This window comes from Dendropsophus ebraccatus, chromosome 13, assembly GCF_027789765.1.
Source record: "Dendropsophus ebraccatus isolate aDenEbr1 chromosome 13, aDenEbr1.pat, whole genome shotgun sequence".
Classification (NCBI taxonomy): Eukaryota; Metazoa; Chordata; class Amphibia; order Anura; family Hylidae; genus Dendropsophus; species Dendropsophus ebraccatus.
The window spans coordinates 71,618,119-71,643,748 of NC_091466.1; the positions used below are offsets into that span (position 1 = coordinate 71,618,119).

The 25,630-nt window shown below is 42.9% G+C and overlaps 1 protein-coding gene across 4 annotated transcripts in view; it reads right to left on the minus strand.

The window, feature by feature from the left end:
• Positions 1–25,630, minus strand: part of MDGA2 (MAM domain containing glycosylphosphatidylinositol anchor 2) — a 414,191-nt gene that overhangs the window by 132,077 nt on the left and 256,484 nt on the right. For 2 of the 4 annotated variants that reach the window (XM_069949265.1, XM_069949266.1), the window contains exons 4-5: positions 24,841–25,049; positions 13,174–13,306 (exon numbers count right to left, since the gene is read on the minus strand). In XM_069949265.1, coding sequence (XP_069805366.1) covers positions 13,174–13,306; positions 24,841–25,049 — 342 coding nt within the window. Of the gene's footprint in view, positions 1–2,271; positions 2,349–13,173; positions 13,307–24,840; positions 25,050–25,630 lie in introns of those variants that run through there. The other 2 variants (XM_069949264.1, XM_069949267.1) reach the window with 2 other exon arrangements.

Below are 25,630 nucleotides of genomic sequence, written 5' to 3' on the forward strand. Positions count from 1 at the left end.
TTAATGTTTTACTTCTAAGCATGGCTGCAAACACGTAGTAACTTGTTTGTGATAGAAATACAATGATAAGAAGGATAAAGCTCAGTATATACTGTATATACATATACAGGCTGCACAGCAACTACTAATGACATTGACTGATTTGCGTATCGACAAATTCAATAGCAGGAATTTGAGGATAGGATAGATTTACAGAAGACATGGTAACTGACTTTAAAGTAGATTCCATGTACTGAATAAAGATTGGCTTAATGGTGTCTCCCAAAGTCAACCTCTTTTAGGCTGAAATCCTTCACGTTTAGTAATCAGCTGAAATTTCTGTGGTCTTCACTAGTGCCTATGCATTTTACATGCAGGTGAATATATGGTCAACTTGGGTCAGCCAAGTGAGTTACAAAACCAGTTTTGTAGGCTTGTGTGGAGGAGTGTTCCCTGCCCTCTTATGTCATGTAATAGAAAAACTCTAACTTTTCCTAAATTGGCTTTGTCTTCCTTTCCCATAGCGGACCCTCAATATTAACAAACAACGGGACCACTATTCATGCCCACCATATTTTATATATGTCTTTATCAATCATGATGGGATGTGAGGCTCGCTAGAGTGCAGCAGATCCTTCATCGTCCTAATTGGTGGGGGACTGAGAGGTTGAACCCTATTGAATACTAGCAAAGCCCATTAGTGTCATGCAGCAGTTTCTAGAAAAGAGAGAACAGGAGCACAATAGGGTAATATCATAATTAGAGATGAACAAAGCTAATTTTTGCCAAATTCGTTACCAAAATTTGCAAAACAAAATTAAATAATAATAATAAGGTTTATTTACCTGTCCATGCTTCTCAGGTGTCCTCTTCCATGTCTTCAAACGCTTCCTGCCCGCTCAGGCAATCACTGACTTAGGGACAGCACCGTGGCCAGTGATTGGCTGAGCAAGCTAGCTTTGCTGACCCCTAGTCAGCAAGAATACTGCTTGGAAATGCTACACATGATCTTGTACAATAATTTTTTCATGTTTGGTGATCAACTGTATTTACAGATTCAGGGCACGGCCATGGGGTCGAATGTTGCCCCCCCGTATGCAAACATCTATATGGATCGCTTCGAAAACGATCACATTTACAATCATTATTCTTTTCAAGAACATGCCCACACATGGCATCGCTATATAGATGATATTTTCTGCATATGGCGGGGTGACATCGACTCACTACTTGACTTCCACACACACATCAACTCTATCTTTCCAGAACTTCAATTTACGATACACCATAGTTCTAGTTCCATAGACTTCTTGGATACCACAGTATTTAAAGATCTAGCAGGCAATCTCCACATAGACCTATATCGTAAACCAACTGATAGAAATAATCTCCTACATTTTTCCAGCAACCACCCACCGAACGTAAAAAAATCCTTACCAATTTCCCAGTATAGCCGTGTAAACCGTATCGTCAGTGACCCCCTTACCCGAGACAACAGGCTAGAAGAAATGGCCCAAAAATTCCGAGAACGCGGCTACCCTGATAGGGTCCTTTCCAACACAACATCCTCCCCTAGATCCGAGACCCGTAATACACCACGCCTACCTTTCATACACAAATATCACCCTAGTAGCCCTAAGCTAGTGGGTATAATTCGCAAACATTGGCCCATATTGAAAAATGCTTTTCCTAAGGTCGAGGAATTCCAGTCCCACCCCAGGGTGTGTCACAAACGGGAAAGAAATCTAAGAGACCATTTGGTACGTGCGGATATTGGTAGCTTCAACACGAAAAGACAACGTTTCTTGGGTCCCCCCAAGAAGGGTACATTCCCTTGTCTTCGATGTGCACAGTGCTCAGCCATCACCAGGGGCGAGCATTTTTCACATCCCCTTACAGGCAAACGATTCCCGATACAAGGCTACCACACCTGTGATTCCAACTTTGTGGTGTACCTGATCAAATGCCCCTGCGGCCTCGGATACGTTGGTGAAACCACACAGCGTATCCGAGACCGAATCTCTAAACACAAGTCTACCATACGCTGCAAAAACCTACTACTCCCCATTCCCGCACATTTCCACACAATGGGCCACACCATAGCCCAACTACGCTTCCAGGTCCTTGAACATGTCGTACAACCCAGGAGAGGGGGCAATAGAGTGGAACTTCTCAAACGGAGGGAAGCATTCTGGATACACACGTTACAAACCATTGAGCCACAAGGTTTAAATAGAGCATATGATAGAGTATACAACATTTAAACATCTGGACATATTATAGTATTTTCACCTTTAGGCTCTCTTGATTGACTATCCATTGTTTACCATGTACTGTGTATTAACTTCATTCCCATTATATCCCCTTAGGGTTAGAATGCATTCCTATGATTTCTCCATATATACTGAGATGGTAACTATGGTAACTGTCTGTGTCCACTCCCTGTGCACCAGTCTTTTGTTCCCCTGTGTTGTTTTTTTTCCCATACTAGTTTCCATCTGACTCCATGCTTATCACTCCCCCTCTTTACCCTTTACCCTATGTTTTTCCCTGTTCTTTCCCCTCTTTATATCTCCACCCATATATATCTCATCCCCCGATATATACCACACTATTTGTCCTATTCATATAGGTTCTTATGCATCATATGACTCTTCATCTACATTCATTTTATCTTCCAAGCTAGTTTTATCCTCATACCTACTCATATCCCCAATTTTTGTCTCCACACACATTTCTGCACATTTCCGCCTTTTGCCCATACTTTTGCCCTTAGTCCAGTTACACTACACACCACTGTCTACCCCGCCTCCTTCCTCTTCCCCACTTCCTGTTCACGCCATGATGCGCGATCACGTGGCAGGATGCGATGTCACATGACCGTACCACATACCCGCCCCCATCTCTAGTCTCGTCCTTCCCCTATGACACGCCGTGACGCGCGATCACGTGGCAGGATGCGCTGTCACGTGACCGCACCACATACCCGCCCCCATCTCGAGTCTCGTCCTTCCCCTATGACGCTGCGTGCGCGCCACCACGTGACATGACGTAGAGTCACGTGACTGAGCGCACGACCACGTGACCCCGGAAGTGCGGCTTTTTAAGCGCGCACCGCCGCCACAACCCACACTCCACCTGACCCCTACCAGTCTCATATGTGCGGTAAGTTGGGCTCACTAAGCGGCGCTCCCCAGCTCCACATCTCCATCCCTCCTTGATTTCATATCTTTATCTTATCTTGTTGTTGCTGTTGTTTTGTGACCTCTGCTATTCCCCTCTGACTTATCTATGTCATCTCTTCCCCATTGCCTTACTCGGCTCTGTTTGTAGTTTTTTGGACTATTTCCCCTATTTTCCCTCTGTACTCGCTGCTTCCCTATACTGCTTCCCCTCTGTACTCTATACTTCCCTATAGTGTCTCTCTTCCTTACTCACTACTTCCCTATATTGTTTCCCCTCTATACTCATCACCTCTCATATATGTATATCAGTTACTTACCTCCGTTGATCCACTCCCCACTTTATTTTATTTTGTATCCTAACTTTATTATGTATCCAAACTAGGTTTGCTCTAGTTACCCCCTGCAGCTCATTTGCTCTATGCTAGCAGTCTTAAACTTTTTCCTCTGCATACGACTATACTACCCATGTAAATATGCCCTTATGTCATCATTTTTAGTTCGTCCCCTATGTCCAATTGCTTGTACTTCTGTTTATGTATACCCCGGATATCTCGTATGTCTTTTATTTATACCATGTCTATTCCCTACAGAGATCCATTAGCCTGAGGAAGGTCCGGGAAGGGCCGAAAGCTTGCTTTGCTTTATTTATGGTCTCCATTGCATAATTCTTTATATATTGGTCGGAGTATACACTTTATGTCTATCACTGTAAAATAAACTATCACTTCTGCATACTACTGAGTGCCGTGGATTTCTCTACTACTGGCTGAGCAAGCTGTCATTCTTGTATCTCTAGAGTGAAAGCGTGCTCAGCCAATCTTTGTCCATGACTTAGTCCCTCAGTCAGTGATTGCCTGAGCAGGCTGGTGGCAGCTGAAGACACCAGTGGAGCGCGGACAGGTAAGAATAGATTCATTAATTTCAGTTCACGAAGTTCGTGAATTTTGCGGTAAAAAATTACGAACATTGTGAACAGAATTTTTACAAGAATTGCATGTTTCTCATTATAAAAGTAGTAGCGTTGTAGAAGGTGAAGGAATGACTCACCTAGTGGTGTTGTGCTATGAGCACAACAGCACTTAAAAGGGTACTCCAGGCTAGGTGTATTTTTAGTGTATGGCTGGAGAGGGGGTGGATATAGATGCCGCCAGTCACTTACCTCCCCGATTCCAGTGCCGGGTCCCGGATTGCACCGCCCCATTCTCCCGTCCCGCTGCCACTTCCTGGTCTGAGCTGCAGGACCCCGCTATGACCGTTGAATGGCTGAGTTTCCTTGAGATGTCACGTCTCAAGCCACAGCTCAGACCAGGAAGCGGCAGTGGGACTGGAGCTGTTCCTGGGTTTAACTGAAGCACATGGTGTAAGGAGTTGATAGCAGTTTAAGTTATAATCCAAAAAAAGATCAGTTTGGCGCAAGGAGTAAAGAAACAGCTAGCTCAACAAGTAAACTGTAAGTATCTGAACAAAACAACATGTTTCTCAATTCCAGAGAAGATAAATTATCTCAATAAATCTTGAAGCCAAAACCAATTTTGGGGCCTGAATTCTTTATACATAAAAATGGTTGGAGTTGAATTGTGGTCAATCTCAAAAAGCCGAAATTCATTGGTTTCCAAAAGAGTAAATCCTACCTTCAAAAATTTCCTTTCAGTTAAATTCATGCTTCCATTAAGCATCAGTACCATAAAACAAATGACAAGTAAATTCGTAAAATTTGTTTCAAGTTCGATTCAGACCTAAAAGCACATGATTCTTCTTCTAAGCTCGAGATTGTAATTCATGTGGGATGACTCCCAAAAATTTCCGATTCACTTTGTTCCAAAACTTCTAAAACTTCAGAACTGATTTTCACTCTTCTTTGCCACTGGCCCATAAGAAGATTTAAGAGATGGACCAAACATTATCCAACAAAGGAAGGGGAAACGATCCGTGAGATACGATATCCTTCTATTCGAGAACCAACACAAGGAAAATGAACCGATATTGGATTTTTGCTTTGCGCCCAATTTATTATATTTTGTTTCCGTGCTATGGGGTTAAGTAGCAGATTATCATTGACTTGTAGATTCCACAAGAAAAAAAGCTTACCTTATGGATTTACCTCCCGGTTACATACTGCCATTATCGGGAAACCCCTTTATAATGAATTCATAATTAAAAATCGATGAGCCTGTTATATTTGCCTTCGGTGACACCCAATGCATTTGTCACATATAAATTACATTGACACCATTTCATTGTTGGTCCTTGTGAGTAGTTTTCTCCACTAAGCGAAGACATTACGGTAATTCCGGCATCTTCCCTTGAATCATTAACATGTTCATTTCACAAGCGATAGTTTAAACACTGCAGCAGAGAGATTTAATTCTCCGGGCTAAGATTCTGCAGTATTGTATTAGAAAGATTATGACCTTGAGCAATTGTATTATCTGACTGCCGAGTCCTTTGTACGGATGTGTTCTGTGCTATTTTGATTATTTTAACTTCATCCTTGGCATAGCCATTGTTATATAAGAGAGGAGCATTAAAAAGATTACGTTCTAAAATTCAGGTCAATAAAGCCCATGCAAATATTTGAACGCTGCTATTATGTCGTAGTGGTCACAATGTACAGATCCTGCAGTCGTTTTTATGAGTCATTGAGATATCAGGATGCGTTATCTGTGATTGTTCCTTTTAGAAATGAGGAAAATTTACAGGTTTGTTTTTGTAGATTAATGTTGTGTAATGGGCAATGGGTGTGAACCCACTGTGTGATGGAACTGGTTTGACTTTGGGTCATGGGTCTAAGTGCCCACTAGGTCTTCAACTTTTATCCGCTCCAGGATGCAGAAGATGGACTTCTGTTGCTAGAGAACACCCACTTGCTTCACAAGTGTGGTCCCGATGTGGGTAGCGGCTGGTCCTAGGAATCTGACTGTTTTGAGGAACCATAGAATCAGGAGCTAAAGACAAAGTCAACAGATCGGGTTGTTAAAAAAAGAGGTCTGGTGATTTAAAAAATTGTCAACATAATAAACAATCATTACTTACCTCTCCTTGTGCCTTTTCAGGTCTCCCTCTCCAACCCTGGGACTCTTGCCGAGCTCCAGTATCTCCTTCAGCTGCAACGCCATGATCCGGTTGATGGACTGCCCGTGCAGCCAGTCGGTGACTGGGGCGGGACACCGCTACAGTCACTGATTGACTAATGGGGCAATACATTGGCTGGGTCTGGTATTTCCCCCCCGAGTTGTGACAACAACATAACTTGTTGGGGGTACATACCTTCTGATGGGTGTCCCTGAGCCTGTGATAAGGAGCTTTGCAGGTATGGGGAGAGGTAGGTAGTGATTGTTTATTATGTTCCCCCCTGCTCCTGCCAGCTGATTTTTTTTTTTTTTTTTAATTGCCGGACTTCCCCTTTAACAGGAGGAATTAAAATGGTACCTTGGAGGAGGCATAGACATATTTAAAACAGGTGGAAGGTCAGAAAAGGCTACTTAGGTCTGGATAAGCAATAGGAGAGGCTAGCAGTAAAGAATGGGGTCAAGCAGGTAAATAGAGTCTGAGGAACAGGCAAAGGTCATGAAATGCAGCAAAGTTAATACTGCAAAACCCTTTTTGTAGGAATACAGTGAACCAACGATGCTCAGGCAAGAAGAAATTAATAAATCAGCTTTAAATAGGTGTTGGACAAACAGGATATGTGGCGGATAAATAATGCAGTGCACACTGACACTAAATCTGATAAGGCAGGCATGCATTTGCCCTAGAGGACAATAGAGGAACTGCAGCGGCAGCTGGAAGTACACCACACAGAGCCCGCCATCATGGACCGCATAAAGAGAGCCCAACAGTTAGATGTTGCTTCACAAGGTTATATCATTAGACCCTTCAAACCACTACTGTGGAGGACGTTAAAGGGGTTCTCCAGCGTTAGAAAAACATGGTGACTTTATTCCAGGGACAGCACCACTCTTGTCTCCAGTCCAGGTGTGGTTTGCAACTAAGCTCCATTCACTTCAATGAAACTGACTTGCAAACCCCATTCCAAATTAGAGACAAGAGTTGTGCTGTCTCTGGGAGAAAGTGGCCATGTATTTCTAAAGTTGGAGAACCCCCTTAAAGGAAATCTGTCAGCTAGAGCTCAAGTATGGAACTACAGATGATGTATTACAGATGTGGCCAACCTTACCTTTCTCTTACATAAGTTAAGAAAAGGAGTTTTTCATACAAGGAACTCATTTAGATAATGTGTCTTACACAGTGTTTACACTTACTGAGAGAGGGTCATGACCTTTAATAGGTTTGACAAGCTGGAAACAGGCATCAGTAAATATATTCCAGAAACAGCACCACCCTTGTCCTCAAGTTGTGTGTGGTATTACAGTTCAGCTCCATTCACTTCACTAGATAACTCCCTTTCATGTACTCTCTTACGATATTTGGATCTACTTAGTCACCCCTGCTATCAACCAGGTTAGAGAGCTGCTAAAAAACAGCCACTCTTGCTTTGACAGACCTGATATTGCATTGCATTTATGAAACTGGGCCTGTGATGCCCATCAGGCCAATGTATGAAGGGGTTGTCTTGCCTAGTAGCGTTTGTTAGCATGGGCCACTATGGGAATACCAATAAAATACCCGTCACTCTTCATCTCCCCCCATTGCTTTACATTACATTTTAGTGCACTGCTTTATTTAAAGCACCAGGCATAGATGCAAATGAGTTCATTGTCAGCAGCGAAGCCCACATTTCCTTTGGAATTACCTGGGAACCCTACTGTTCATTGCCTACATTAAAAATAGCATGCGGCATTCACAAACTACTCATCGGAGATGGAGGTAATCAAATTATTGGCCTTCGCACCATTGGTAAGCGGAGATCTATGGATTTTAAGTGGGGGGGGGGGGGGAGAATTTTCCATGACTTTGTGCTTAAAAATTCTATGAAAACAACAAATGCAATAAAAAGTGTGAATAGATATCAAATGTGCAGACACCCTAACAAGATGACAGCGAATTAACTCTAAAACCGCGGGATACGTACAAATCTCAGCAAGAAATTTACCGCCTCCATCCAGTTTAAATAACAAAATCGTCTCATCACGCAGCGTGATTGCCGGAGATGCTCTTGATATACAGTGTTCGGCGAGAAAGTTAAAAAGGCTTATAATTACATATAGAATATAATTACACCATGACCGGGTCCGACACTACCGTTAATTAAAGGACTTTTTTAAGTCATCTGGAATGGTTGAATAGATATTGTTATAGACTCATAAAATGGGTATCAAGGGCGGTGTAGTCAGTGCCGGACTGGCCCGCTGAAGGACAGGAGGATCCTCCGGTGGGCCCCAGCTTTAGAACCTGCACTAACGCTGACTGTCATTTTGTTTCTTACTGGTTCTTCATTGCGGGTCCCCAGGATTATTTCCTCTGGTGGTCCCCAGATACCCCAGTCTGACACTGGGCATAGGCACCAGGAAAACCAGCGATGGAGGCCACTGATGACTTAGGGGTGTCTGATATCATCAAGACAAGGGACCAGTAATCTGGGTACATACTATAACTCACATAGTGCCCACAAACAACAGGGACCCTCAAGATAAGATGATATACCATCAAATAACTTAGGGTGTCCTGATTAGGCACCTCTTTGCTGTTACTGGGATATCCAGGCTTAAAAAATATGGCCTCTTTCTTCCAGAAATAGTGCTACATCTCAGTTTAATTGAAGTCAAGACAGCTAAATTTTAATACAACCAAAAATCTGGGCAAAAGGCTCGTGCTGTTTTTGCATGAAAGTAGCTGTGCTTTTTCTCATCCTGGATAACCCCTTTAAGCTCACGCCCATCTGACTTATAACTGAATTGTTAGACAATCTATAAATTCACACATCTCAGAAATGGAAGGATGTATCCGAAACCGTTACCCATTAAAATGTCATTTTTGGATACAGGTCTTCTTTAAGATGTCTACAGCCTTATAATAGTGTCCTTAATCACTTCAAATTCAGTAAAACTTATTGTAATAAAAAACTGAATGCAAATATTCCTGTTCATTTTAAGGATTTTTTGGGGGGATACTCCTGATTTATCAGTGATGTGCACACTGTGGAGTTATTGCCACATCTCCTCCAACTGTGTGCATTTTAGCAGGGATTTTGTGTTAGGGACCCTTAAAAACTGAGCCTACGCATTGGTTTAGTCCCCTGAGGAACCTTTATCATAAGAAGAAATGTGTCGGGATTTCTAATTACTGAAGATGTAATCATGGAACTAAAGAACACTTGGGTTCTTTAGTGACCTGCTTCTACAGAGTGAGGACGCCTTCTACACAAGAGAATGACCTGCCGCTAAGATGGGGCCCAACACTTTATGAAGGAAACGACCACCAGAGATATTTGCAATCCTAAATGGATTATAGCTTATCCTGGCATAATTCTGTGGGAGGAAGAGAAGAATACACAGATTTTAAGAACTAAATGTGAGTGTAATAATTTTTTATGCTAATTACCTGAATCAGTACTAAATCAGTAGGAATTAGATATCTAATGAGAGGTCTGTTCTCTGGTTACTTCTTAAAATATCACAAAATATCTGCTATATGTGGTGTATACTATCCTGATACAGCATAGTGACTGAATTTGGTTTGGTTAGGTTTTAGTTAAATAGTTCATAAGTTAAAAAATTACAAAGAGTCCATCAAGTTCAACCTATAACCCTGCTGTGTTGATCCAGAGGAAGGCAAAAACCCTCATGAGGCAATTTCTAACTTTATAATGCCGGGAGGGATAATCACAGTGAGTTCATCAGCTCCCAGCATTACAAAGAAGCTAAAAAGTTGCAGATAAAGCCTGCCATCTTGGAAGGGCAGGGGGAGGAGGGGGAGAAAAGCTCACACACAGATTTTTGTGACTTCAGCAGAAAATAGCAGCCCGGAACTGGGGGAAGGAGACTGAATAGATAATAACAAGTATGGAAGGAATTGTTACTCTTACCATGTGCAGCAACATATGAAGAATTGTCTGAGCGAACTTTTGTTTTCTATCGATATACAGGTTATACTTTTTAGCAGCAAAATATGTCTTTTTAATATTTTTTGTATTTTTCAATAGTTTAATATTTTCACTAAATGATTTATGGACAGATGGACATGTGACTTGACACCACAATACATCTGTCTTTCTCTCTACTATATTGTTGGTCAGTATGAGTGCTGTATATTTCATACTGAAACAGATTGGAAACCCGTCGGAGGGAAGCAGTACTATGCGTCCCTCACAGTTACTGATCACATAGCCATGTGAATATAGCCTAAGGATCAATTAAGAAAGATGCATCATGCGGCCATACTACAATCACATTGTAATAATAATATTTGGCTTCATCAGTTCCATGTAAACTAAGTTACATAGTGATCGATGTTTAATTCAGCATAATCCTGTGAAATAATTTAGAGCCTAATATCCCGCCGGTGACGTTTACTCTGATTGTAGATGTTCCCTTCTTTTTCCTATCTCCATCCAACCCAGACTGACATGACCTGACAAAGGCAGAGCTTGCTGTCCGGAACCCCTTGGTCCCTTACTTCTGCCATCATCCTTAGCCCCTATAGTAATACGAACCCACCATTTTAGCCATCCTACTGTCACTTACAGATGTTTCCTGACATACTTAGATGGTGTGAGATTACCAGCGTAAGGATATATAGTCTAGACCCAAAAATGAATTGAGACATGGTTCCCATGATCCCCTTTTTTTTCACACAGACTGCTGTTCCAAGCCCCCATCATCCCTCCTCACATAGGGGTTCCCATTGGACCCCCTCATACAGACTGCTCCTTATGTCCATCCTCAATCCCACAATTTCCATTCACACAGATTGCCCAGAGCATAGGCTTATTGCATGCCATGGAGAGGCCAGAGTACAGTGTAGGGTTCACCCGGAGCATGAGGCCACCTTATCGTTGGTGGGGTGGTTTACACTGTTTGCAAATGGTAACCAAAAGCTTCATTATTTTTGCAGGAATTTTTTTTTAGCAGTTGGGGGGGGGGGGGGGGGGGGGCTGCTTTTAACTATTTTCATGTCTGTAGTGAGTATGTATCTTGCCATTGCGGTGAGTAGAGATGAGCGAACCTGCCGAGGTTCGGGTTTGTATGAACCTGAACTCTCGGCTTCCGATTCCCGCTATCTGCTCGCTCCGTGGAGAGAGTGGATACAGCCTGAGGACGGCCTAGAAAACTGGGATACAGCCTATGGCTATGGCTGTATCCCAGTTTTCCAGGCGGTCCTCAGTCTGTGTCCACCCTCTCCACGGAGCGGGCAGACAGCGGGAATCAGACGCCGAGAGTTCAGGTTCATACAACCCGAACCTCAGCAGGTTCGCTAATCTCTAGCGGTGGGCTGTTGCATTTTTGTGTGTTCCCCATGGTGCCCCCCTCACACATAGACTGCTCTTCATAACTCCCATCTCTCACCCATTCTGCTCCCCATAGCCCTTCACTGACAGAGGCCTCTGCTCCCCATGGACCTTTTCTCTCACAAACTAGACTACCTCTTTACCATATTACCTTCTAACGCAAATCACTCCTTCTCTTTGGTGGCCCACTGAAGCCCTCCTGTCTTAAGCCCCCCTGTGTCGGCCGAAGTGGCAGAGAACCATAGATAATCTGGGCCTATGTAGTGTACGCCACTTGGAGAGTGAGAGATGTAGGACTGCTGGCCTTGCCTGTAATACACTTTCATTAAAAAAGGGAATCCCATGGCGTGGTTCAGAGTCCCTCTAGACCCCAGTAGAGATGATTGAACATTGGGATTTTTCAGGTTTGATCGAACTTGAATGTTCTCAAACCTGCAGCATTTGATTCCGGATGCTTTCCCGTTCCGTGGGGAAGGAAGAGACAGCCCGAGTACCAACTGGAATTCTGGGATACAGCCTATTCCCTTTTCAACTGGGGGATTTAATGGCTCCTTGGTGGGCTAGCCTACACCTGAATCCATTTCTCCTGTCTAGAGGTGCGCTGTTATCGATGGAGTCTTTACCGTCGCAGCACCAAATCTTACATATCCCAGGGTTTATCTAATTAATAATTATACACGGTTTTAATCATGGTGTCAGCTTAAATGAAAATGTTCTTTTTACAACAATTAATTCCAGATGGATGCAGCTAAATATAACTTTGGCTACAAACAAAATGAATATTTAGCATTTAAAACCGACACCCGTAGCGTCTCGAAAATCTTTGCATTGCAGTTAGCAGTCATTCATTTACTGTATTTATTTGTTCATTCGTTATGATCCCATTTTGGCTATGTGAACCCCTCACAATGCCACTGGAAATTGTAAATTGGGTATACCCTTCTTACCCACATGATATGCCATAAATTTCTCTGGGGCTTGAACCTATGTCGAAAACAAGGGCTTGTTTTATGCTGACAAATGTTGGATAGGGGTGGTGCTTATGAAAGGGTCAAAGAGGAGGAGCTTAAGGTTACAGAACTCCCATTGCAGACAAAGAGGTAGGTCTCTTCCTTTAAAGGAAAACACGGTCCGGGACTCATTTTTTCAAAATGCTCATCCACTTACCTCCCAGACTCTAGCACTGCCAACCGTATACCTCTGCTCTGGTCGCTGATGGTTTCAGGTCTGAGACAGGACTTGGGATGTGACGTAGCACAGCAGGGGACCAGGAACCAGAATGGCGGCACATGGGCGGAGCCGGATATGTAAGTAGATGTTATTGTTCTCACATACCCCCTCCCACAGGCATTGCTGAAAAAATGGGTCCTAGCCAGAGTTCTCCTTTAACCAGCTGCCTTACAGTCAGTGGCAGTGGCCTTACTTGGGGGGGGCCCCACAAAAAAAATTGGTGATCAACCTTGTCCTTGTATTATGGCACTAGTGGCTGTCATTTCCCCATTCCTTTTTGTTACCCCTTTCAATAACCTGGAGTCAATACTCGTACAGATTTTAAGGATCATTCCATTCTATATGAGACATATAATATTAGTAACATCTTACCGGTTCTATTGGAAAGCTTGAAGGACACCATCTTGTCTGGAATGTTGCAGACATTTCGCACTGAGGCTATACAGCTGTAATTGGCATAATCCTGAGGTCTAAGATTTTTCAGCTTCAGAATTTTCGTTTCGCCCTGGAACAAAGATCAAGAAACATGAAGCCTGTAACTTCACATTTTGTTCTTCTGCTGGAATCTAGACTGGGAAGACAAAGTAAATTGAATCCTGAAACACTGTAAAATGTAACAGACGGAAGGAGAACACAGTGATGGATGCATCGCTATTGATTATCCTTAAAGGAATCTAGACTAAAAAAATAAGATCGGTGTGATTGGCAACCAAAAAGATTCAATGTTTCCTGGACCAATTACTGTATCTGTGTCCGGTATTTATAACTTATTAAAGGAGTTGACCTATAACAACAGTTTTAAAATTTTGAATTTAAAAAAGTAAAAAAGCAGTACTCACCTGCTGTGATCTCCACCCATTGCCATTCAGTCTCTGCTGCTTACCAGTTCTTTTACATTTTTAGTCAAGAAAGTGACTGCTCAGCCAATCACTGGTCACAAGGATTACAGCTTCAAACTAACTGGTCGAGAAGCGACCAGAAAGTAGTGAGCAACTAGGACCATCACAGTGGAAAGGGGTTGCAGATGGTAAGTACTGCTTCTTAGTTTTTTTCAGCCCAGACTGGAAACTAAAATTTTTAATAACCTTCACTGACAAAGAATTTTTCACTTGGGTCAGTGGGAATTTCTTGAGTCAAAAAGTGAACATCAGCAAGAACTTGGTAAGTGCCAGAATAGGGAATTGTTGAAGTGAATAAAGATGAACTGTTTGGCAGTAGTATTCACACTAACTCCCTTACTTCTCTAGCCAATCACAGCATAGCACTTACTCTTCTCTGTTATGCCATGACCTAGTGATGGTGAATGTACACTGGATGGAACAGTCTATTCTTGTACTGGTGAATGATTAACATGCTTCACTATTGTAGATGGCAGGTGGAGGGAGCTCCTACTGACAGGAGATGATAGCCTTGATTTACCTTTTATAAACGGCATAGTAACAGCACAACAAGAAGCGGTTACACTGAGCAATGATCTGCTACTGCTATTGAGATAAGAAGATAGCACTTTATCCTGCTTTCATGGACAGTGCACATGTCCTGGAGGATAGAGAACACTTCATGCCAAACCCCACCACATGTTCCTGTATTCTTTCTTTCTGTTTCTGTTACTAGAGATGGTTTCCCCTTTCAGGCAGTTAGCAGTGGATTGCAAAGAAGTAGACACTTTGTAGCCTTGAATATGCAAAAGAAGAGCCTGTGGAGCCTCAATCAAGAGTCTCAAAATACACGACTATCCAGATATCCCTTTGGGAAGGCCCCAGCCTGTATGAAAACCACCAAACTCACCATATTAAGTGGCCCTATAAGTCAGTGTTAGTAATGACAAGAGAAAAACCAAGGCCAGGTATCCATCCACAGACAACTGTTTCGGGGTGTTGCCCCTCATCAGTGTGGAGCAGGATTCTAGCTAGGTGGGAGCAATGCCTAGCAGAGCCATAAGAGAAACAGATAACTAATCTCTGGGAAACCAGCCAAACATAACACTGCCGGCTGCTGGTTAAAACGCTCAATACAGTAAAATCCTAGGTGCACTGCTTCCTGGGAAACATGAATATTCAAGAAAAGAGCCCATGGAGCCTCAATCAAGAGTCTCGAAAAACAGGACTAGCCAGATATCCCTTCGGGAAGGACCCAGCCGATGGGGGGCTCCTGTAGGGAAACCCCCAAAACACCCATATTAAGTGGCTCTATAAGTCAATGTAATGACAAGGGAGAAAAACCCGGAGGGATACCAAGTTGGTCCTGTGCTTCAAGACTCTTGATTGAGGCTCTTCTTTCGCATATTCATGTTTCCCAGGGAGCAATGCACCTAGGATTTCACTGCATTGAGCACTTTAACCAGCAGCCGGCAGTTGTATCTTTGGCTGGTCTCACTGAGATCAGTGATCTGTTTCACTTGGAAGCCTTGTTAGTGTTGTTTTTTTGGGGTAAGGTGTCATTTATGGATAATATAGTAATTTTAGTAATTTACAAAAATGTTACAGCTCGCACACACTGTACTATCAAATCAAGGGAAATTTTTGCTATAACAGTGACCTTTTAAAGGGGTTATCCAGCTAGGAAAAACTTTATATAGATTGTTGCAGGTATGGGAAACAATAAAGAAGCTATGCTTAACTCTCTAAACCACACATAAAAGATCATTCACACATAAAGTAAAAATAATGCCAGAAAAAAAACGCAAATGCATGAAAAATAGATTAGTATTAGGATTGGTATGGATGGTCAGATTAGGTGGAATATGTGAACAGTTTTGTAATTTTTGATAAAGGTATAATGTTTGACGATTGTATTGTTCTGATTTTTTTGTTAATACAAAAATAACAAAAAAAATTATATTAAAGTTCTCAACTTTGGCCAAACTCTTTTAGTCAGAATGGCTGACAGCCGACTTCACAGACCCATTTTTTTTTTTTTTTTTTGCTTCTTAAACAACACGTGCCAAATGTTAACACTTGTCAGAAAGAAACACAACTTTTTTTTCTCCATTTACTAACATGCGTCGGGGCTGATATATCGTAAGCGCACATCTTCACAGCTTTTTATAACGTTTCCTCCGCCAATGAGGACATTATACCAATGAATTCAGTATGCAGCTAACTAACATATGGGAATACATAATGAAATTCCCAAGTGGGGTGCCGATATGCAATGTGCAATTACGGGTAAGGACCCTATGAATATAATCTAAATTAAGTTTGACTTTTATTTATTCTAAAGTAGATGGATGCAGATAGAGCATTGGTGAGGCAGCGTTAGCCGTACAGGGGTGATGATACCATTTCTTGGTGTATATCGCTATTATTATCATGAGTGGATGGGGGTCCATATGGTTGTTCCCAGAGATGAGATTCTCAATGAACCTATTGGTTTCAAAGGACCCATCCAATGTTATGAACAGGAATACTAAGATTAGCCATTTCTAGTTGATCCTAAAGGAACTCTTAAAGTGCTACTCACAATGCTATACAAAGGTCGAGGAAGTGACTGTAATGATATAATAGTTATGTCCTGACAAAGAAAGTCAGGACAATAAGTATATCCTTTGTTATGGGTAGCTGAACTCTGATTGGTAGCTATGGGGAATAAAGAAAATGTATACTGTTAGCCTGCTTGATAAATCTCCCCCATCGTTTTATGTTCATGTTCCATGTCAAACGTCCAGAAGGCGGGCTTCTTGTATCAAATCTCTACTGGCTCCTCCTCCCGCTATGATTGAAAGCTTTGGCTTCAAATCAGAAGACTGTTAGAGCTTTCATAGTTGTAAAGCGGGGCTAGAAAATACAGAAAGTTTAGGGGACCGAACACAAAGAGCCCACCTCCTGGACACCTGCCATTGTGGTGGCCAAGACATCAAGCAACAAGTTGCTTGTATAAGACACCAGGTATCATTACACTCTTCTTCCCATGTATAGCATTGTCGGCTGACAGTCTCCTTTTAAAGTCCTTTCTAAAAGCTTTTGGTATGTCATGATCGTGCCTGAAAAGGCATCAGTGCCACCCTTTGCGGTGGAGATCCAACCTCTGCGCCAAAGACTGCGCTTTTGCCATTAATCCGTTCCTGGTTTTACTGTGTTCTCTGCTTATGTCATCTGAGTTCCGGTCCATGTTTTCCTAGTTCTCCCTGCACCTTCCTTGCTGTGGTCTGTTCACTGATTGTTATCTGCTGTGTTGTGATGGACAGGTCTCCTCACCTCTGGCTTTCTGTGATTTCTTGTGTGTTTCTCCTGCTCCACCTATCAGCTTGGAGTCCGGGACTTCTGATCCCTTATACCTGTGCCTCTCCCTTCACTCAGTGCTCTTGATAGCATTGTTCAGCTTGTCTGTCTGCTAGATCCTGCCTTTCCTCAGATTGTCTATATTCCTGGTTTCCTGATCCCTTGCTTGTTTATTACCTTCTTTGTCTTTTGGTTCAGTGTCTCCTTTAGTCCTCAGTGTGCCTTGCTTGTCCTCAGTGTTCCTTGCCTTGTCCTCTAGTTACCTGGTTATTGTCTCTGGTTTCTGTTTCACCGTGTACCTTGTTTACTGTTATTGCGTATAGTTCCTTGTACCTTTTCCTTGTATCTCCGTTCCGTGTTTATTAGTGTTTCTGACCTGGATTTCGTAACCTCGACTTTGCTTGTGGATTCTGACTCAGTACTTCTGCTGCCGGTTTGTTGCCAACCTTGCCCGCCGACCATTCTTTATTGTGTTAGTTTGTCTCGTCTTGTTTTGTGTTTGCACTTACTGCAGCGTAGGGAACGCCGCCCAGTTGCGGACGGTCGTTTAGGGCCTGCTCTGCAAGTAGGTAGGGACAGCGTGGGGGGTCTTAGCCATAAGGCCCACTTGTCCTGTGTCTTTATTCCCTGGGGCCCTGACAGGTATGTCATACAGATACGTCACCAGGTTTGGCTATATTTCTACTAATCTCTAGATACGGCCAGAAGAAGCCTGAGGCAGAGTGCTTCACTCCTCAATTCAGCATTTAATCCATTTCATTACAGGAGATGGGCTGCATTATAAGTCTATAGAGCCCATCTCCTGCATTGAAATGGGGACTGAAGTGCGCTGCCTCGCACTTCTTCTGGCTGTATCTAGAGAGTAAAGTACAAATGACAGTCATGTTTTAAGTAACTAGGAAGGAAAGCTAAGTCAAAGTAGCTCTCTTGTGACTTTCCCTTTAAGTCAGTTATTCACTCCAAACCTAACATGACTGAAGATATGTGTCAAGCCAGAATCCTCTCCAAAAGGAAATAATACCGACAGACAGACAGCTGTTTCGGGGTTATTGCCCTTCATCATTACAGAACAGGGCGCTGACTGGCTAATGAGAAGCCTATCGTCGTGAGACCAAAGGGATACTCCTTAAGGAGAGCATCATAAAGAGGTATGGAGGCTTACAGACCACTCCCGCTCCAATAGGAATTCTGGGAAGAAAGGATATGCAAAGTAGCTCTCACACCCCCTTAAAAAGTTTAGCTTTCCCTTCAAGTCAGAATTTCACTCCAACTAAAAGTCTTAGAACATGACTGGGCATATATACAGTACTAAGCCAGAAATCTCTTCAAAAACTAGAAATCATGTAATGTAAACTGGACTACCACTTTAAATTTTTTTAGCTTTTTAACACCCTGTACTTATAGTCATACAGAGAGTTCATCCTCAGGACTAGTTGTACAAAAGTCTGTGCCATCTCCGTTTTTACTTGACATCTTCTATTGAAATATAACATTAGCTGTTGGCTCATCAAGTCTTTTACGAAACATTTATTGGCTTTTCCCCTTTTTTTCATTTTTTCCCCAACATGTCCTGAAAGATGAAGAAGAGAGATTCCTTTTTTTTTAGCTCTTCAGCGGCTTTTGAAATTGTCACATGTCATTTGAGGTAACATTGGCAGGCGGCTGGCAAGGTGTCTAAGGCAAAGGCTCACATTTTATATCCTGCGAGAGCACATTGCAGAGAAAATGAAGTCTGGGAGGTTGATATCATTTCTTGAAATATTTGTAGCCATACACGCATTAACACTGTCAAAACCAACTCGAAAAAATAAAAGTTGACAGACAGTAGGAAAAAAATAAAAAAACGAGAACTACCCAGACTAAAGTTGAAAAAATAACACAGGATTCCATAGGGGATCATGGCAGAGGCGTAACATGAAGTTGGAGGGACCCAGAACACAGGCTCTTGGAACCTTTCTGCATCCCCTATAGCTACACCGCTGGATCATAGTCTAGGACATGAATGCAAGCTCGGTATAGACAGAAATGTAGATGAAGCCCTAATACTTCAGCCTGAAACTAGTTAGAACCCATTGTAAGGATTTGCCCCATTAGGGTAACCTCTGTTGTATTTCAGTGTGTAAATGCCATACCATTCCCAATAATGATACTAAGTTGTCCAGCGTCACTCGCTAGATAAATGGGATCCACAAAAAATCTAAGTTTAGTAGACCTGGCAGACAATCACCTCACTCCATTGCACAATTCACAGACTACACTGCTCATTACTGCTCTATAATGTCCTCCATGCTGCAGCTGCTGCTTTTGAGGGTGTGTTATAGAGATATAGGGGAGCAACTCCACCCTTTTTGTGTGTGGATGGTGAATAGGAGCCTTCATAAAGGCACCTACCACTAGCTTAGAAAAAAACTGAATATTAGAGGAAAAATCCTGTATACAAGTTATATAATGGCCAGAAATAGTGATATTCCTTCTGTACACATGCATGGAATAGTATTCTTAAAAGACATTTGAAAGGTTAGTGACTAGAGATGAGTGAACCTGGAGCATGCTCGAGTCCATCCGAATCCGAACTTTCAGCATTTGATTAGCGGGGGCTGCTGAAGTTGGTTAAAGCCCTAAGGCTATGTGGAAAACATGGATATAGTCATTGGCCTTAGAGCTTTATCCAAGTTCAGCAGCCCCCGCTAATCAAATGCCGAAAGTTCGGGTTCGGATGGACTCGAACCCGAACCCGGTTCGCTCATCTCTATTAGTGACCATTAAAAATATCAATAAAAGGGGCTACAGCATAGCCACACTGTATATCACTGCTCCCAGTGTTGTATATCTCCAAGTGGCATATTGCTCGACGCCAAAGATAGAGAACATCAGGTATAGAGTCTCCTAAAGCTATTTAGAGATCCACAACTCTGAGGACAGCAGGACAACAAAGCTATTTAAAGCTAGAGAGCCTGGGAGCAGCAAAGGACAGTGCAGCTATGCTACTATGTCTGGCAGTGACTTGGCGCAGGACTCGCAATGAATGATCTGGGCACTGAAGATATATTTCTGGAAGTTTATTTACAAAACAAAACCAAGCAATGCGTTTCGGCGCTGTACTAGAACCTTCCTCAAGCTAGTAGGAAGAGGAGCCTGAGGAAGGTGCTAGGACAGCCATGAAACTCGACGCTCAGTTTTATTGTAACGACTGGAGTCATGGATCCACTGGACCGTCACTAGCGATGGCGTAAGCCGCACCAGGGAGTGAAGTATAAGGGGCCACCTGTCCTCACCAGGACCCACCGCTAGGCAGGATGGCCTTTCTGTGGCAGGCAACCCCCAGGTCGCTACCCGTGGCTTGGCTTGCTAGTGACGGCGGACGAGGTGTAGCAGGAACAGTAGGCAGGCAGGACACACGGATAACAGTCACATGCAGGAACCGCAGGTGGCAGAGACAACGGGCAGGAACAACGGAAAAGAACAGCGGGCAGCTGGGACTGAACACACTAGGAAACATGTAGAGGCTCCAACACACAGAACGAGGCATGCTGGGATTTAAAGGAAGTGATTGGGTGATTGGTGCACACAACTAATTAGGAGCGCACTGCCCTTTTAAATATATGGCAACCGGCACGAGCCCTAGGGAGCAGGGACACATGCGTGGGCCAGGACAGAGGGAAGCAGGGACGTGGTGAGGTGAGGCGCTCACTGGAGCTGAAGAGACAGCAGTGCTGGACCCCAGCACGTGGGCTCCGGCGTGCGCTGTCACCTGAGAAGAGGGGCAGTGGCGGCGGCGGCAATCACGGGATGCCTCCGTGGTCCTGACATTTATAGACTTCCAGAAAAATATCCTCCACCAAGGCATATCAAGTTGGGTTGATTGTTGGGTTGGAGATCTCTAGTATATTTATGTACTGGGGCCCTATGAACATAGTTGAACAGGATCCCAATGCTACATGTGATCATTAGTGTTGTGTCTATCCTTTGCACAACACAGTCAGGTTAGTCTGACCAATATCTGCTCTCAGCATTCCTACACCTACTCCACTATGTTAGCGCCCCTTTGTGTTTTTGTTTGTCGTTCTTTTTTATGTATGGCAATAGCAATGGCCGTCCAGGATTGGGTTGTGCCTGGCACAGCAGCTCAGCTTTTTTGGGTTGAATGAGGTTGAGCCATAATACCACACAAAACCATATGTCTCATCATATACATCACACAGAGGCTTTTATGGTTTATAAAGTCTCCATTCGACTCCCTCCGCTCGCATTGTGAACCAGTCACAAAAGAACCACTCAAACAAAACCACCACAACAACAGGTTGTGTAATAGAGGAATGTTTAGAAGTGCATTCAAATGTCATTTGCATGAATGTATTCATTGCATATTCACCGAATGTCACTTTTGATGTAAAATGGTGTTTATTAAGCAATTTGAAGGAAGGCGGCAGTCGGTGACAAAAGCGCGGTTATTGTCAGCGCCTGACATTTCACTGTATACATTTACATGGTACCAGTCATTACATTAACAAAAAGAAAAAAGTTCATCCAGTACAAATTTTTCCTGTGATTTTTGTTCACCTGGATACTCATTATTGCCATCACACTTTGTGGATACACAGTTCAGCCACTTTCTAGTTGTCCTGGCCAAGGAGTCACAATGGTCACAATTACAGTATCCAAGGCAAACTGGACCAATTCCCTAAGGTCTTCACTCTCTACGAACCTTGGGACCACAGAACTATGAGCGATTAATTCTTGGTAGCTCAGGACCTGAGCACTGTTGTAGGGACTATCCATGGTAAATAGTTTTTGAAAGGGTCAGACTGGGTCAGACTTTTAAAAAAAGAAAAACTTTAGAAAAAATGTAATTGGCCGGGTCTGAGTGCTCATTGCTAGAATGAGTGAGGAGAGGCACTCGAATAAATTAGTGGGGCAACTACCAGGGGCGTAACTAGGATTCATGGGGCCCCATAGCAAAAGCCCCCTCCCCTACGCACAACACAAAGTACAAATGATAACCCCTGACCTCTGGCACTTTTTCCTACTAGGGGTTATCAGAGCAGTGAAGCAGAGATTTCCTTGTCCTCTGCATATTTACCCTTTTTTTATGTTGCAGCATGTAAGGGAACACTGGGTACATAAGGGGTTAAGCAAGCAGATGGACACATGAGACTCTTATCTTCCCTGTGCCTCCCCGGGTCCCCCTCTTGCAGGGGCCCCATAGCAACTACCTTCCCTGCCTTTATGGTAGCTACGCCACTGGCAACTACAATGAGGGAAGAGCTCATCCAAATTCTTCTCTTGACTAGCTCTACCGATTAGTGATGGCACCCAGGCCCCATCCAAACTAAATTTTTGTCATGTATCCTTAGGGTCTGTTGACACTGAGCTCCCCGTGTTAATCCTTTGATTGGAGAATGGCGGGAGCAGAGGCAGGCAAGCCATCCCATAGAGACACTGTGTGACACTGAGGCAGGTGGCATTCCGCAGCAAAGAGCTCTGCATGATGCCTGAAAGGTGGTGTCTTCTATATCTCTAGGAGAAAAGGTTTGCGTCTTGGTCCTTCTTGGTCAAAACTGCACGATTAGGCAGTTTAATAGGAACGTTGGCTAAACATGGGTGACCGTTCCTTATGGAGAAGAAGCATTGACTTGCAGCGATGCTTCCTTGAACAGGTGGAACCAAAGAGCTCTCATCCTACTGGAGAAGAGCGACTTTGCATATTTTTTCCCACTGGAGCATAGCATGGTCTATAAGACTTCCGTTTGAGGCTCTACTCAAGTAGAAACTTTACCCTTTTAATGCCTTAGCTTTCTCAGACACTTTGCTGTAAAGACGTAGTTAAACAAAAACATTGGATGATTTTTTGGACAAAAGCAACGCAAGTTTTTTTTTTTCCCCATTAAGGCTTGTCACGTATACCATAAGTGTCAAAAAAGGTCTCCGAGTTATCGACTTCAAAAGAATCAAGAAGTGGATGATAGAAACAAATGAAGCCTAAAAGGCCAAATGCTATTTATAGGGTCTCTACACCATAACTCTCCTGACAGTCTTTTACCCGTGTGAGTCCATTCTATAGGTAACGTTAGATCTTGCCCTTTAAGCATTTCCCGTTCTTTAAAAAAAAAAGTAATGATTTTCTTTACCACAGGTGTCTAAGGTTACCATGGAAACCTTACAGTCTGTACAAGGTCTCCGCAGAGAGTTACATTTAACACCCCAGATACTTAATATTTCAATATATCACGTCTTCGGACGTGGATTGCATAAATCAAGACATCCTCTAGCAATAAATGGGGCCGCTGTCTAGAAGTATATAGTGGCGTAACATGTAGGGTGGACATGGATTCACTTCATTGTAGACCTTACATAACGCTACAGTATATGCACTTCATACTTCACACTTTGACTCTATATTGCCACCTATGGCCACAAGTGGTAGTACAACTTTTTTTTTTTTTTTTTTTTTTTAAATTGGTTCTGATTAGTGCTGAGCGGACTTTTTGGGTTTGGCAACATTCGCCAAACCCGAACACTCTGCATTTAACTTCTGGTGGCTAGAAACGTTGGAAGCCACCCTAGGGATAACAGTCCATGGCCTAAGGCTGTGGGCATGTTTTTCAGGACTCCCAAAGGTGACATCCAACTTCTTTAGACACCTGGAGTCAAATGCTCCGCGTTCGGGTTCAGTGACCATTGCCAGACCCGAAAAGTTTGGCAAGTCCGCTGAACACTTGTTCTGATATTTTTTAGATTTGGAACCAAATGTTTATTTATATGGCCCAGATATGGCAAATTACTCTACACTAGAGATCACACTGCATTGTTAAAAAGAGTTACATCTCTTCAATCTCATCTCGGCTCTTTTTCTAAATCACCTGTATCAGTCTTCACCGAGGCCGGGGCATTCTACTCATTCCCACATCTGACCACAAACAAACAGAACAGCATGCATGTACAACAATGAACTCATTATAAAGGGGTCCCCTCGAAAAAAGACCTACACGTGTAGACTGCAATCGATAGAATTTTAATATTGTAAAAAATTTTGTACAATTTTTTTTTTTTTTTTTAATAAATATTCAAAGAAATGTTGGATAACTCTACAGAGAGAATTGGTAATACTAAATAATGTCACCCCCTATGATTCTCTGCCAAGTCATTTAGCCATGTCACCCAGTGGCTGGAATTCTTTTATGATGTACAGAACAAGGTAACAACTTGTCCTGAGGATAGGTGATCAATTTCCGATTGACATCAACCGTTCTGCACAGCCGCAGTTCCCATAGTGCCTGGACACAGTTTGCTTTAAGCTTTAACATGTCTCTATTAGAGTGCTACCCTGGAGCAAATGCCCTGGCGTCACTTTTCTAGTAGAGTTGAGCGTGACTTAAGTATGGTGGAGTCCTCTCGCTTAGTGTTTGAATGGTGGCTGGATAAGTTGGATGCAACTCTACAAAGTCCAGGAAAACATTGATTCAGTCATAGGCAATAGGCTGTATCCATGTTTTCCAGGACTCCCTAGGGCTGCATCCAACTTTTTCAGCCACCGGTATTCCAATGCTGAGCGAGGGGACTCCACCATGCTTAAGTCACGCTCATCTCTCGTAGAGATATGTTTATATATGTGGAACCATTCTCCATACATAGTAGTCATTCCCAGAAATTTCACTAGAGAGCGGTCAAGCACGGCCAGTTGTAACCCAATTTCCCCATCTGCCACACCCTCTCATTGTAATTGTCACGTGCTAAATGTCTTTGTTCGGGAAACCCCTTTAAGAATTGAGAACAGTTACATTAACAATATCAAATATATGTAATAAAGGAGAACAGATACCTTATTTCCTACCTGGGTGAAGAAAGGCTCGTATATTTCCACCCCTTTATCCGTGCCCTGGAGCAGGATCTCCTCGCCTCGCTTCCAGCTATACCGGACTGGTGGATTGGAGTTAGCAATGCAACGTAAGAAAACAGTTCTCTCGTAATAAAATTGTTCCTTGGCTTCTCCTATACTTTGATGTACGGTCACAATGGGATCATCCAAATCTGAAAATGAAAAGGTACAGGAAGAAGATTATAGAAGCATACAGCAGCTGTTAAGTACTGAAAGACTTGAGATTTATAAATAGAAGTATATTACAAATCTATATAATTTTCTGAATCCAGTTGACTTAAAAGAAATAAAAATTTTGAAAGAGTACCCCTTTAAGACTTCCTGTCCTCTTCAAATCACTTTCCAGCAGTGTCCTCCTTATTATCACAGAATACAGGGACAAGTGTATAGATAACATGGGATCAGGCCATTGGCAATAGCTGAAGTTCAAAACTCAACCTCCCTGAACAATGAGAACCTTTGCACAGATCATGGAGCATGTCTTAAAACCTTACCCATTCATATAAATAGGGATTGCTCCAGACTTATGTGTCTTAAAGTGACTCTGCACCCACAATCTGTCCCCCCCAAACCACTTGTACCTTCGGATAGCTGCTTTTAATCCAAGATCTGTCCTGGGGTCCGTTCGGCAGGTGATGCAGTTATTGTCCTAAAAAAATACTTGTAAACTTGAAGCCCTGTGCCAAACGGGAGTATTTGTGCCCTAACTTCGCACGACGCGGTTTGGGCGGCA